Genomic DNA, 14,710 nt, shown 5'->3' on the forward strand with positions numbered 1-14,710 from the left:
ATGCTGAATTCAACTGTTGAATGTGTTCTTTGGTCATGACACTCCTTTCTGGCTTTCCCTTTCCTAGATGCTGTGGTATTTGTGTATTCTCTTCATGAAGTAGGGAGAAAAAAGAAAGCAAATCCACGAGGCCTTTCAACAATTTTTAAATTCACTTCATGCTGTACACCTTGGCTGTGGTTGTTGCTTGTGCTTGTAACCTTTCAAAGTTATCACTTTGCAACTGCAGATGCTTAGAGTTGTGAAATCCTGGAAGAAACAGCTTCTCGGGCTCAGGGGCTGAGTAACTAATGGACAACATGTAGAGGAGTGTATGATCAAGGCAACTTTTCATCAAGGTTGCATATGAGAAAACAGGAGACAGACTGGCTCTTTGAATGCAACTAGGTGTGGGAGAGAAATAAGAATAGCATGTGGGCTTAGGTCTTGACTCTGCAACAGACTGCCTGTAGGATGTTGGGCTGGCTGTGGTATGTACTCGATGCTCACTTTCCTTAATGTATGCTGGGGAAGAAGATAACATTCCTCTATTTTAAGAAAAGTTTTGTGGAAAACAGTAAAAAACTGAAAGAATATAGTGTTGTAGTATCTGGTGAGATACCAGTTTAGTAAAGAGGCGAATTGTAAGGAAAAAGCAATTGGAAAGGAAGAGAGAGAATTTGTTTATCAGCCTTATAATCCCTTGTTGTTTGTAATGATGGTAATGTGTGTGTGTGTGTCTGTGGCTTTCTTCAACTTCAAAGACATCTGTGCAAGAATTATCTTCTTTTGTGCCCCCAAGGCATGCAGTCGTTGTCATCTGTTAGAGATAGGTACTGAAATTAATACCTTATAGAGGCCACAGGTGGAGAGATTTTTTTCTGTAGATTTGGAATTTGCTGTTATTTCTTTCATGTCCAGGCAAGACAAATGCAGATCTATGTTGCTCTTAAAGAATAGTTAAATGCTGTGGCAGTTCAAATCTCTCAGTTGTAATACTGCTGATTTCCCAGGCTGATAAGTCTCTGAGATAATTGTTGTTGATTTTGGTGATTTTTTGTTGGTTTTTTTTTTGTTGTTCTTTAGGACAGTTTTAGTTAGTCTGTTACTTTTGGTGCCTCTTAGGTTGCTCACAGTACAGTTCTTTATGGAAAGTTTGTGAAGCCAGAATATGTTTCATTTCTGGAGTTTTAAAAATAAAAGTGACTTCCAGGATGGATTTATGTATGTCTGAAAAGTGATGTATCTTACAAGTTGTTGGCATTGTGTTTACTTTGCTATTAATATTGTTCAACCTTGCAAAGACCAATGAAAAATATGAGAGGATACTCAAATCGCATTCTGTCCACTGTCTGCAACAGGTCATTAAGTTCAGTCTGGGCTGAGCCACCACAGCCTCTCTTGTGTCTTCTGGAGCCAGCTGAGTTCCAGTCATAGCCGTTCTTCCCCCTTCCCCCGCAGTTCTCTCTCATGTTCTTTAGGAGATCAGTAGCCCAACAGCCTTTGAAGGAGCACTCATCTGAGCGTTCAGAAATCCCTATGAATGGGATCGACACAGCAGCAGCAAAGTATGAACCAGGAAAACACAAACAAATTACTGAAGGAGGAAGAGAGAAGCAGGAAAAATGTGAATGAGAATCTCACCTAGATTGTGAGAGAAAATGTATGATTACCTTGTGTCCTCATAGGATACGTACTCACTGATTCCTTCATGTTTTTCTTTTTCCTTATATTTCACCTAATATTTTCTCTGTGTACAGCAGATGTACTGGGAAGAGAAAGGAGGGTGTATGTATTGGGTTATATTGTTAGGCCTAGAACAGAAAAGCCTATGTGTACCAAAAAACAGAACATACCTGAGAAGAGAACAACTTAAATGTGAAGTGCTGGCCTATCTCTCTGGACCATGCAGAATAGATGTCAGAGAAAGCACAAGAATTTCAAGCCTGTTTAAGGAGAAACAGATGAGCCCAGAGGGGAGCCAGGCATGAGCTGGGTAAGATGGATCTTCCTGATGCAGACTGTGACAAAAAGTTTTGTGAACTCCAGACCAAATGTCTGCTGTGTGCCTGGCAGAGACTTGCTTAGGTGGTCTGTTGACATCAAAGTGTAGCTTGTATCTCTGGGTAGCTCCTGAGACCTGGTTTGCTTTAAATAAGTCGTGCTACAGTACCATGCCTGTTGTATAAGAGGTTACATCCTTGTACTGGCAAGGAACCGGACTGCTCTGTTGGGGCTAGGGCACTAAATAAAGTTGCCCAGACACAGGGATCCATGTAAAAGAAACAGTCTGAGTAAAAGGAGCCAGAAGGGCTGACGTGAAGGCAGAAGCTGCAAAAGGGGACAGGGCAGGGGCCATTGCAAGGGCTGACATCAGCTTTGTGAAAGCAGAGGCAGCAGAAGACCATCCTTTCAGCAGGATTGCTCCTGTTGGGGCAGGAAGTTAGGCAGGGCTCCCCTGGGCAGTAGGAGGGACCATCTCCTGCCCCAGCTGGGCAGGTTCTTCCTATTTTGGGTATTGCAAATGCTCCATGGCAGTTATGGGGTACAACTCAATACAGTAAAATTATTTTTTTTATGTTGCTAGAGTGCATTAAACTGCTGGAAAAACTTTGAGTGCGTGATAAGCACCAGGCTTTAAGTCCATGTGTCTTTCGCTTTATGCATCTCGTGTCCTATTTTTAGTTGTCTGTTCATATGCTGAATTTCACATAGGACCCTGACTTCATTCGTTGTAATGAATGGTTTCCCACAAAGAGGAAAAAAATGGGCAAGAGACAGAACTCAAAGTCTGTAATTTTTAAGCTTTGGCTTCTTCACTTCTACTTCAATTTCAAACATGTAATCTTTATCGAGGGCCCTAACAATCCAATCTTCCTTAAATAGGGAGTCTACGTTTGCCTGGGAAATGAATGAATCATAACAAGGTTGTCTGTGCCTGTGACTGTAAGCCAAAATCAGTATTTACATTGAGGAGCTTTGGATTTTCCTGCATTTGTCATTGTGGGTGAAAAGCTGTGCCGGCAGTGCTGCAGTGTCCAAAGAGGTCACAGTGTCTTCTGAATTTAAGCATACTGGTAACAGGAAAAACTGCTTCCTCTATTTATATCCAGCTTCATTAAGAGTTGGCATTGTAAAATGACCAATCCAGATTCCTTTCTAACCATATGTAATCAAAGCACATGTGTCTCGGCTGTTAAATGCAAAGCATCTTTGCAGTAAGGGTAAGAAGATACAGATTGAGCAAATTGAAACAAAAGAGTTGGCAACTCGGGGGTTCCCTTCAACCATCTTTAGTCCTGTTTAAATAACACACGTTGTATGAATTAGTTCTTTAATCTCTTTTCTGATGACAAAGAGGGGATGTGTGTCCACAGTGCCATTTATCCCATGTGTAAAGCAGAGATGTCCTTCTCTGTCAAAAATGGAGAAGGTACGGATGAGCTCAGCTCAAATTTGCAGGTATTTGCACATCGCTGTGAGTGAGTCAAACCCTTCAGTATCTTAGCTGTACTGTCTGTGCTAGACTACAGTGGTATGCCAAAAGCAACCTGCCAGAAGAAATATGTAATATATCATTTAATTTGAAAGGAAAAGACAGGGGAAAACCCACAATCGGGGAACAAGCAGAAAGAATGTCAAAATACCTACCACCCACAAGTTCCCTGTAGAACGAGGAGGACCTAAAATATTTCCTTGTTTAGTCTGTGCCTCCACAAAATGTCTTCTGGAAACCATTCAGTTAGGTGTAGCACACACAGAAATTACTTATGGATGGTAATGCTGATTTCTTGAGGAGCTGTTTTCTAGCTCATTCCTAGTATTCTTCAATCATGCCATTAACTTCTAAATCTGTGCTGTGATTTTGTTGCTGAATGTTGCACGTGCAGTATTCACGCTTCACTTGGAACTTCATTAGATAAACCAAGGAAAGAAGCACAGAGCAAGCACGATGTAATTGTACATAGTGGCAAGCAGCTGTGACAGTAGAATGGGATCGCCTGTGGGGCTTTCTCCATGTTAGCTAGCTTATTTCACACGCAAAATGGTGTATGAATGCAGCCAGTTTAGGGTAAATGCTTTAGGCGCAGTAATGATTTCTAAGAAATAAGGACAGTTACTCATTTTGGCAGCATATATATATATATGCTGTATAGTTTTATTACAGAAGCAAGTGCATTACATTTGTTTCCTGTGTTTGCAAGCTCTGTAGCACTAGCAGGAGTCATTCTTTATTTAAAGACTGATTGCAATATTCACTTTTTACTTTCACAAATCACTTCACACTGTTGGGAAATAAAAGTGCCCACCTTCATGTCTTTGCTGAAATCATGCTTGAAGTACGTTCACTGTATGCACAAAACCATCAAAAGATGCTGAAAAAACACAGCAAGTTCAGAGAAGAGCAGCCATTTTTAACACATCTCTTTCAAGAGAAGGTTAAAAGAACAGAATGCACATTGTTTGCAGGAAAGAACAAAGGTTCAGAAGTATTATGGGCACAAACAGAAAGGCTGCAAAGAGATTTCTTTGCTTTAATCACAATGATTTAATTGAAAAAGATATAAACCAGGAAAGACATGATGTTGAATGCAGGAAATCTGCAGTACAGAAGCTTTTCTAGGTGTACAGTAATTCCCCAGCAGTGTATGTTTCTATGAATTTCAAATGGAATCCTTTTGTCTCTGTAATGTGGACTAGAATAAATATGTGATGCTTTTTTTCCTTTCATCCCACACATTGTTGTATGTATGTATGTATGGACGTACTGGGGCAAACTGCTGGAAGGAAAGGGAATGTTGTTAGATGCTCAGTAACCTGTTCATTGAAGATAGGTTTTTGTTGGAAACAAAATGTTGCACTGCATCATGCTCCAAAAGAGGTAATGTGAGAGGTTCTTGTGGTGTTTGGTAGCTGTAAGTTTAACAACCAACGTCCTTCAAGAATGCTTTCTTTCACCTGAGGTTTTACAACATGGCTCAGTTTTCAGGGTTATTCTATGATTCTATGATTGGTTTTCCTTTGATTCTAAAGCTACATATGAGGCTTGTTTAGGAAGAAGATGTCTAATTATACTCTTTATGCTGCTTATTGGTGATAACATACCACTTGCTATACTGAGCAGAAAAGATATATAAAGCTGCTTCTAGTTGATGTCTTACAGGGTTTTCTTTCAGGTCCTGCAGAACTGAAAAATACTTTTCCTTTCACTCACTGAGTTGTCGAAATTAAGTTAAGAAGCATACCTTGATTTCAGCCTTAAATTCTAGAGGGTTAGGTGGTTATTAGTGGAGATGTGTATTCTATATACTCTTGAAGTAAGATTTGCAGCCTTCAGTTTCAGTGTTCTCATTTCCATTTAGGTCAGATCAGTCTGGCAGAGCACAAGTCAGTCCTCAAGTCCTGATGTGTCAGGAAAAAGAGTTTCAAGTTCTCACATTGGGTTTCTCCTGAGCTCACGTAGATTGACCTTGCTTTGTTGATCTGGTTCATGTTCTTGCATTGATGAATCTTTGGCAACCATCCAGTGTCATGTATCTTACAAACAAATCAGTCTCATCCGTACTGCGAGGGTCACTGTGAATAACTAAGCTTAAGTGAAGAGAGAAAGCTTATTTTCTTTCTTTCTACTTCAGATTTTAAAATGACTAATTACCAGTGAAAACATTTTTCTGTGTTTTAATGTTTAATGGTACTACACTTAATTATATTGCATAACTGAAGTGCACGTTATGCTCCCTGCTCCTTAGTTTTATGAATAATTCTCTTAGAATTGCTTGAACTTGCTAATTTTTGGAGAAGCAATATGAAATTGACATTTTAATCATCATCTTATAACACATCTATGAAAGTTTAGCATCACTGTTCAGTAAAAGATGTATGCTGATGCTTAATCTCATTGGCTGTGACTTGTCCCTTTTGGTTCAGCACATAAAATTGTGCACATGCTCTTAGTCTTAGTGGTACCAGTGTGTAGAATCTGGATTGATGCAGCTGTAAAGTGAAATTTATCAGTGACATGAAAGTTAGTGGCATTGAAGTCCAGCCAGTGCGCTAGTGGCCTAAAGCAAGGGTGAGGGAAAATTTCTGGCATTCTCTTTGGAACTGACTGCAGGAAGTGAGGGGAACCAGCCTGTGCTTGAGTATCAAATCTACCTATTGTCTTCACATTGAGTTGCTTTACTAGATGGTGTTTGGAAATATTCATCTTCTGATTAATAATTGGGTCCAAGGACACAAAACACAGATTTGTTATTATGGCAGAGCATTGGCCATGACTGAGCTCACACCTTTAAAGTAAGCAGAGGCTCTCTAAGCAGTCCAAACACCAAATCCCCAAGGTACCTGAGTCCATCAGACAGACATTGTTAAGTGAGGGCGTATTTGCCAGATGTTAACAGAGCACAACCCTGATTTCATTCTTATAAATTAATTTGTGGAATGACCACATGCTCTGGGAGCAAACCCAGGAGTTCATTTATAGTAATCGGGTCCCAGACAGGACACCTCTGTCTTCCCAAGTTCAGTGTTGATTGTGTTTACTGTAGTATCATCTGAAGTTTCATTGATTGAAATTACCAAGCAAAGATGACTTGGACGTTTTTTTCTTTTTTAATCAGCTGAGAAAGCAAATAATTGTTCTGGCTGCTTCTCTTATTTGCTGTATGTGTGGTGACAGCTTCCCTCAAACACTGCGAGCCCTGTGCATTCTCCAGTTATTGCCTCTTTTGGTCCTATGTTTAACAAAATAAATGTCTGAAGAAAGCTAGTAATTACAGAGTCTCCAGTAACAATATAATGTATTTATTAACACAGGTGGTATAGGGAACGTCTTAAAACATAGCCAGCAACTGATAGGAATGAAACATGATATTTATATACAAAATAGAAGAATGGATTTAAGAATAGCAACAAAGCAAACTCATCTTTTAACTCCACTGGTTGTAAGATTAGTGGCAGCAGTTCATTAAGTTTGTGGGTTTTGCCATTTATAAACACCTGGCAATGTTTAGTTTAGCACCTGAGGTGAGGACTGATCTCTTAAATTCCATGGAGTACTGTAAGAGCTTCAACTTTTCATACCATAGACAACAGTAAGAGCACTAGCATGGAATAGTTGTTTTACCTTTTTCAGCCTGTGTACAGAGGGATGTGCCTTTCCCTACTTCTCTTTGAATACAGTGTCTTTTGACTTGACTTCAGAAAAGCATCCAGTGACCCAGAGCAGTTGCTGCTTTTTTGCTGTTAAGCATTAAGCATTAATTCATGTAGAAATCTGTGAAATATGAAGCAGAAACAGTTCAGTTCAAGTCCAGTGAAGTGTCAGCTTGATAGATCTTGTTTTGTACTTTGTGGCAGCCTTGGATGAAAAGATGTTTATGTTTAGGTTACTTAGCATATTTAATAATGTGTCATAATAGCATAGCCTTGAAGTCAAAGTGGGAACACATCGGTGTGTGAACAATATTGGTTACACTGTGTAAGTTTTCACTTATAAATCCATATCCTTCTCTTATTTAAACTGGCATGACAGAACAGGTTTATTGGTCCTGGCAGGGGGTTTCATAGATGTTACTTACTTTTATTTACATAGTTTCTAATAATAAAATTCTCAGAGAGAGGATGTGTTTGAAACAATACAGTTTTCTTGTTATTTTTGACTGTGAGAACATAAAACATGCTCTGAAGTGTATTTGCTGATATATTTAATGTATATCCCATATCATACTTCACCCAAAAATTAAAGGTGAGTGGTACCGGGGATGCAAACTTGCATTGTTACATGAGAGACGCACTTGTTAAGGAATGTATAAGGAGAGATGAGAGTCTGCTTGTAAGTGTTGCGTCTTTGATTCCAGCTGAAGCTTTAACTGAGTGTCACCCTCCAGAAACTGCGGTACAGTGTCTTGCACCTTCCTCTTCTATTGAGGCTATCTAGAAATGACTGAGCTAACGTTCTTATGGGGTGACACTGTACCACTACCAAAAGCATGTGTGAGGCATATGTGTAACTTGCGTGGCCTTGAGTGATGGTTTATGGAGAACTTCGAGGGAGAGCAAGCTTTGCAATAGCCCACAGAGTGTAAATTTTAAGTGGGTCCATGCATCAAGAATGTACAGCTCAAGTATCTTGAAAACTTTGTGGAAAACACATGGGTGTTCACCTCTGGTTTTGATTTGTAGTGTCCAACATGATGGGCTCAGGTTGGCCATCAAGAGTGCCTAACACAGTTCAGAAATGCAGTCTGCAAAGCAGAAATACTGTTTCTGCATCTTCCTCATAACTTCTTTTTAAGTTAAGATGACTTTTTCAGAACTATTTACTCTGTTTTGATCTAAAACCCATGTAATTGGCTAATTAGAGAGCTGCTCTGTCCTCGTGAGGTACTGCCACTAGTGCTATTCATTAGAAGCATTTGATCTGGTGTAGCTATTACTCCAGTGGGAGAAAGAACAACCAGTTGCATGTTATTTTTGGAGCATGTTTTTTAAGATAGTTTGCTCTAACACAGATTTTATGAGTTCTCTGACACACTGTAAAATCTTTGTTTGTATCTTTTGTGTTATTTGAAGAAACAGACTGGGACTTGGATCAATATGCTTACTATGCCTGATGGAGCAAGAAACTTTAGTGTGCTTTCTCCAGTCAGATATCCTTTGTTTCACCCACCCCACAATAACTATCAGCATATTATCTTTTCCTCACTGCCAAGGGACATATTGCCAGCAGAGAGAAGTGGAAGCTATAACAGAAGGGGATGAAGATGATGAAGGCTGCTGCTGCTGTAAGCCAGGACACTTGCCTCACTTGTTATCATGTAATGCTGCCTTTAACCTCCGATGGCTGACATGGGAAATAACACGAACCCAGTACATCCTTGAAGGATATAGCATCATTGATAACAATGCTGCAACGATGCTGCAAGTGTTTGATCTACGGAGAATTCTTATCAGATACTATATAAAGGTAAACTCTTGGCTCAAATGGACTTATTCCTATGTGGGTTTGTTAAAAATGATGGCTGGCTGCTAGGAACAGTATTTGAAGTAACTGGCTTTATATTTATTCCTTTGCACTGGATCATTATTAGGTAGGGATTATTAACTCATGTCTCCCTTTGCTACATATGACTCTGACCAGATACACTTAGTACAGGAAGTTGCAGGCATGCTTAAGCAGGAGTCAAGAAGGTGAGTTAGCTTCCTTTCCTGATAGAGGCAGAGGAAGCATTCTTATAAGGCAAAGCTTCAGTGACAGTTTGTTTTTTTCGTATTTGCAGAGTTATTAAGATCACAGTGACCACAGAGATATTCATTTGTCAGAAAAGCCAAACCCTTTGTAACCCAGCAAGTGAAGAAATTTCTGTGTAATACTATCTTCTGCTGAAGCAACAAAAACCAAATTCTGCCTTTTATGCCACTAGTACTGCCGTTAAGCCAGTTACCAAAGCTCCCAACCATCTCTGACATCTCCTTCCTATCTACATCTCTGCAATCTTAAAACCCCTTTTAGCCATAGAGAGAGACCTGCTGTAAATAAATTCATCATCTTTATATGCAAGTGACACAGCACAGTAAAAACAGGATAACTGCCTCACAAATATGCTTTGGTCATGCAATTACTGTGTAAAACACAGGCTGGGGTTTCATAAATAATGTTAGAGACATCAAGGCCCAGTAACCAACCTGGTTTAATTGTTTAAAAACATAACTGCCTGTAAACATGCTTATTTCATTTTAGCCATCCCCCTTCCCCTCCCAGCCCCCTCCAAAAAAAGCACTTCTAAAAATGTAATTCAATTATTTTTAGGGACTGTACCTAAACTAAACAGACAAACAAAAAGGCTTCTTTAATCTGAAGTTGATATATTGCTCCAATTGCTTCACTTGACTTTAAAAGGTAGTCTGAATTTAAAGTGATGCAAATTGATATGATTCTGATTTTGATGCCATATGAGACTGAAAATCATCTATGATAGAATCAAATCAGCAGCTCGTTAGTTTAAAGTAACAAAAACGTGTACTTTTTAAACAGGAGCTTTTTCATCCTGAAAGTCAACTGGAACAAGGTGACTGTGGAAAATTTGAAGCAGTCACGTAGGAAGTTAACTTCAAAGTGGTTTAGAGCTTCTAGTCCAGAAATACTTGAGAAACAGCTGGCATAGAAAAGGTCACTTAGGCAAACTTTTATCCCCTAAAGTACTAATAAAATTGATTCTGCCTTGAGTGAAAGGGTTAAATGAACTCTGTGCTTCTGAAATATGTTGTATCTCCCCATCCCCTGTGTACAGATTTCATTATGTTCACCATCTGTGACTTTCAAGGTGTACAGATCTAATCTTTTTTGGATTGATTTTGTTGAGCCACCACTGTTAGACTGTTTTTACGGATCTTCATCCTTAGAAAGTCTCCAGTCTCTTAATCTACTTCCCTTCTTAGGGAAGGATGAATGAGGGATGACAATAACCTGTTGTCAGCTTAGTTTTTAGCCTGTGCCCAATCTCCCTTGGTTTCAGCAGAGTTCTTCCTCAGAATGGCACTCCCAAAATAACCTTCAAAGAGATTTTTTTTTCTCCTATTCTTCCAATTACTTATTTCTTCCGTGAGCAGAGGCTTTGATAATATTTGATAAAATCCTTAGTATGGCCTGGGAAGATGAGAAGATTGTTTTCTATCAGATTAGCTGTCTTGCTGTTTATTTAATGCTGCTAAAACTTAACCTTTGGATAAACATACCATACCAGAAAGAGAGGTGAGAATTCACTCCTTCCCCAGCTCCCTCTTAAGGAGGAGTCTTGAGTTGTGAAGACCCTGGGCAATCCCACTGTGAACATTTTAAACCTCTAACACTTTGCTTTTAGTGGAGTAGGAAGGTAATTGTGAGAAGTCTAATTAATACAGTATTTGGGTAAGACAGATCACTAACTCGGAAAACCCATGGACTTGAGCTTCAGCAGTAACTGCACCTCCCTCACACCGAGTGCTTGGAGAGCTTCCAGTTTGTGCTTTGTAGCTTACAATATTAAAGTATTTGCTGTATCATTTCTGAATTGCCATATAGCTGAGAATGTACTCATGCACAAAACATATCCAGGAAGAGCTACTGAGAGCAGAATTTAATTAGGTGGCAGAAGTTCTGCTGCTTCACTGTCTGATTGCCAGTCTGATTGCTTTCCCAGCTGAATTTGCTTCTTTGGAAACACAGGTGAGAATAATAAGAAAAGCAAACTGTGTTTTGAGGATCAGTGAAGAAAACGTATGCTTTGTTTTACTTCTATGCTTCATGAATAATTATTATATTGAACTTTAAAGAGTGAGTTACATTGAGCTTTATATTCTTTGCATGTTTATTTCACTTGCGGTTTCACTGGCAGTCCAGAAAGGTCCTTATTTCTTCTTGAAAGGGGATTTTTATTCTCTACAAATAAAGTGGGTCAGCTTCTGTAGCCCTCCTGCATACATTTTGAAATCATTTCCTGCTCAACTACTGTGATATTTTTCCCTTGTGCCTCCTCTATCTCCTCTTGATATATTCTTGTTTAAATGTCTTCTGCTATTCCAGAAATCTGCATTCTCAGAGTTTTCAGATCCTATTGTTTCTTTGTGAATTGTTTTTAGAAGATAGCATATCCATGCCAGGAAATTAAGGCACCATCCCCAATCTGTATTACTCTACCTTGTCTTTTTCCTTTGGAGCTTAATTTTCCACTTACCTGTGTATGTTTGTGCAGTTTAAGAGACAAATAGTGGATGGCAAAAAAAGGGCTGATGGTGCTTCTGTACTTTTTTTTCATTTTAATCCATTGTATTTTAATTTTATACATATATTTGCTAAATAGTATTCCTGTTTCATCAGTAGAACATCACCTTCAGTCATGTTCATTCGTCTCTTGTTTGCTTTGGAATGCAGTTTTAAATGAATATCTTTAATTAAAACAAAACATTATAATGATAAAACATTATAATGTGCCTTCTCAGCTGCTGTCACCTTCTTTTGCAAGACTGGAACTTCTTAGGTTTCTGAAAACAAGCTTTATATTTGGCATTGGTAGATTTTTCTTACTAATATTCTAATGGTCCCAGCCTCATTGGTTAGAACTTAAGCTTAGAAACTCAGGCACAGGCATGATATATGAGTCTCACTGCTTTCTTGTATGTGTGTGTTTGGTCAAAGAACACCTGGTGTGTGCTCTTCCTCCTCCTTGCTTTTTAAACGTAAATTCAGTTGCATTATTTATCAGCTTTTTAAGTTTACACTTACAACTCATTATTCTTTACTGATCTCACTGACAAAATATCAAAAATAGTGATGCCGTTAAATGCAGAGTAAAAACAGAAATTAAAACAGGGGGTTTCAGAGTTTTATCATACACATCTGTCACATCTCACCATTAAGAGATTTAAATCGCTGTGGAAATGTTTTGTGTTGAAGAATTAGAAAAGCTTCATACTCAGACAGCAGGAAGCCAACATCAGAAAAAGAAACCTGCTTTCATCATGTGGACAGCTACTACTGTTGTTTTCAGAATCTCTCTGAACTTTTGTCAGTATCACCTTGTTTGATGATAGGCTCCACGAGCCCACTTGTATTGCCTGGTTTGCACACTGCAGTGTGGGAATTCCTTGGTTTTATTGCAGTCCATTGGTTTGTATTAATTATCTTATTACCGAGGCATTAAATATATGACTTCAATTTCCATTTCCTGCTATTTAGGTATCAGTTATTGCCATCTAACTATACAGTCTGGTGAAGCATTGATTCCAAGCATTAAAAAACAGGAAAAATATGTACCACTGTGGGTTGCTAGTGTTGGCTTACTTGATTTATTCTTTTTGCATAAAATATTTCTGTTTTAATCGGAGACAGAATGACTAATGTTTGCTCATTTTGTCAACAGAGTATAATATACTTCACAGCAAGCTCTCCCAAAATTTTTGAGTGGATAAAAGATGAATCCATCCAAAAGACGCTGCAGCCTTACGCAAAGTGGCATTATATTGAACGTGACCTTGCAATGTTTAACATTAACATAGATGAAGATTATGTTCCCTGTCTCCAAGGAATAACAAGAGCTAGTTTCTGCAGTATTTATCTGGACTGGATTCAGTACTGTGCCAGGAAAAGGGCAGAGGTAAGCATTCATTTTTTTATGAGTAGTAGTTGTAATTTCTGAGTTTGGATTTAAATGATACGTGGTTATTCAGGATTAATACAGGAAAAATTATATCAATTAAGCTGTTAAGTTTAGCACAAAGGAAAACCAATTCCATACTGTTCATACGCTCCGACGCTTACTTTTATCATCTCTAGAAAGAGTGGATTTAACAAGTGATTGCAGAAGCTCTGCTGGAGCAGGCTGTGCTCAGGGAATGCCATCAGGACATTGTTGTTGTTCAGTGCAGCCTGTGTTTGGGTACGCTTGCCAAACATTAGTCCGTGTTTGTTTGTTCTTTCCAAACATTTGCCTATGCTTGGGTATGATCCTCAAATGCAAGGGAAGTGCATACCAAACTAACAACTAAATAGTATATAGTGTAGCTCACTCCTGAGAGCTGATTATTCAAATGTGATCTACACTACAAGATCATATGAAATGATCGTACAGCTCTAGAAGGTCAAGGGCAGGTTTGCAGCTACACATTCATGTGCTTTCAGCCGCTAGGATTACTGGTGGTCAGCAATCATTTGGCAGAAATGCTCTACTGTATTTCCATGAAATACTCAAAATAGCCCAGAGGGAGAATACAGTTGCAGACAAAGCATATTCCTCTGTTTAATTTTCTGATTATTGCTGACATTGGGAAAAAATGAGAAGTGTATATTTCTTGGCCCCATGCAATCTTATTTGAGTATTTTTCATACAGGATCACTGACTGAACATCCCATTTGCTACCACCAGCCTTATCAGAACAGCATAACATTGCTCAGTCCTGGTATTTCTTCTCCCATTCGATTCTTTCTTGCAACTCTGCACTTAAATACCATTTGATTGACGTATCATTTCCTTCTTGTTCTATTAATTGCAAAGAATGCTTTTGTGTGCAGATCCAGCTACAGACAGATTCTATTGCATGCTATCATTTACAGTATTAAAATGCTTTTTAGGATGCTATTTGTATTTACAATAACATGCAAGTTTTGAAACTTTGTAGCACTTGGACAGCGATGAGGATTCTCCATTAGTAACGCTATCCTTTGCTTTGTGTATACTGGGCCGAAGAGCTTTGGGAACTGCATCTCATAACATGGCCATCAGGTAAGTCTTAGGCATTCTTTAAGCCAAGATCTGTTGATCTTTTTTCACTTACTGTAGAATCTCAGCAGAAACTTGGTGAAGCCTGTTTCCTATGTAACTTAATTTGTTTTCTTCTGTTCCTGGACTTCTTTCACTTCAGTAGTTTGCTTAATAACTAGTATCAGTCTTCCACACGAAACATCTTTCAATGCAATCTTGCATTGAAGGAATATGTACTTGTGGTGTTTACTTGATTCTGGCCTGGCTACTTAAATGCTGACTTTCTCCAGATGGGAAATAAACAGCTAAATAATCTGACTGCCAGTCAGCTGAAAAATAATAAATTGTAACTCTGCTGTATTCCTCAGAACTGTTTTCTGTGGTCATTGTACCACTCCATGTTGGGAACTGAAGAGAGATTCCTTCATCTCTTGAGACCACAGGTTTATCTGTTCTTTTGCATTCATTCATTCAAAGCACTTCTTCCTAATCTG

The 14,710-nt window shown here is 38.8% G+C and overlaps 1 protein-coding gene across 3 annotated transcripts in view; it reads left to right on the top strand.

The window, feature by feature from the left end:
• PCNX2 (pecanex 2) overlaps positions 1-14,710 on the top strand; it is a 133,460-nt gene that overhangs the window by 102,583 nt on the left and 16,167 nt on the right. For all 3 annotated transcript variants that reach the window (XM_015857877.2, XM_015857878.2, XM_015857879.2), the window contains 3 exons: positions 8,694-8,947; positions 12,879-13,112; positions 14,134-14,237. In XM_015857877.2, coding sequence (XP_015713363.1) covers positions 8,694-8,947; positions 12,879-13,112; positions 14,134-14,237 — 592 coding nt within the window. The remainder of the gene's footprint in view (positions 1-8,693; positions 8,948-12,878; positions 13,113-14,133; positions 14,238-14,710) is intronic.

This window comes from Coturnix japonica, chromosome 3 (assembly GCF_001577835.2).
Source record: "Coturnix japonica isolate 7356 chromosome 3, Coturnix japonica 2.1, whole genome shotgun sequence".
Lineage (NCBI taxonomy): Eukaryota > Metazoa > Chordata > Aves > Galliformes > Phasianidae > Coturnix > Coturnix japonica.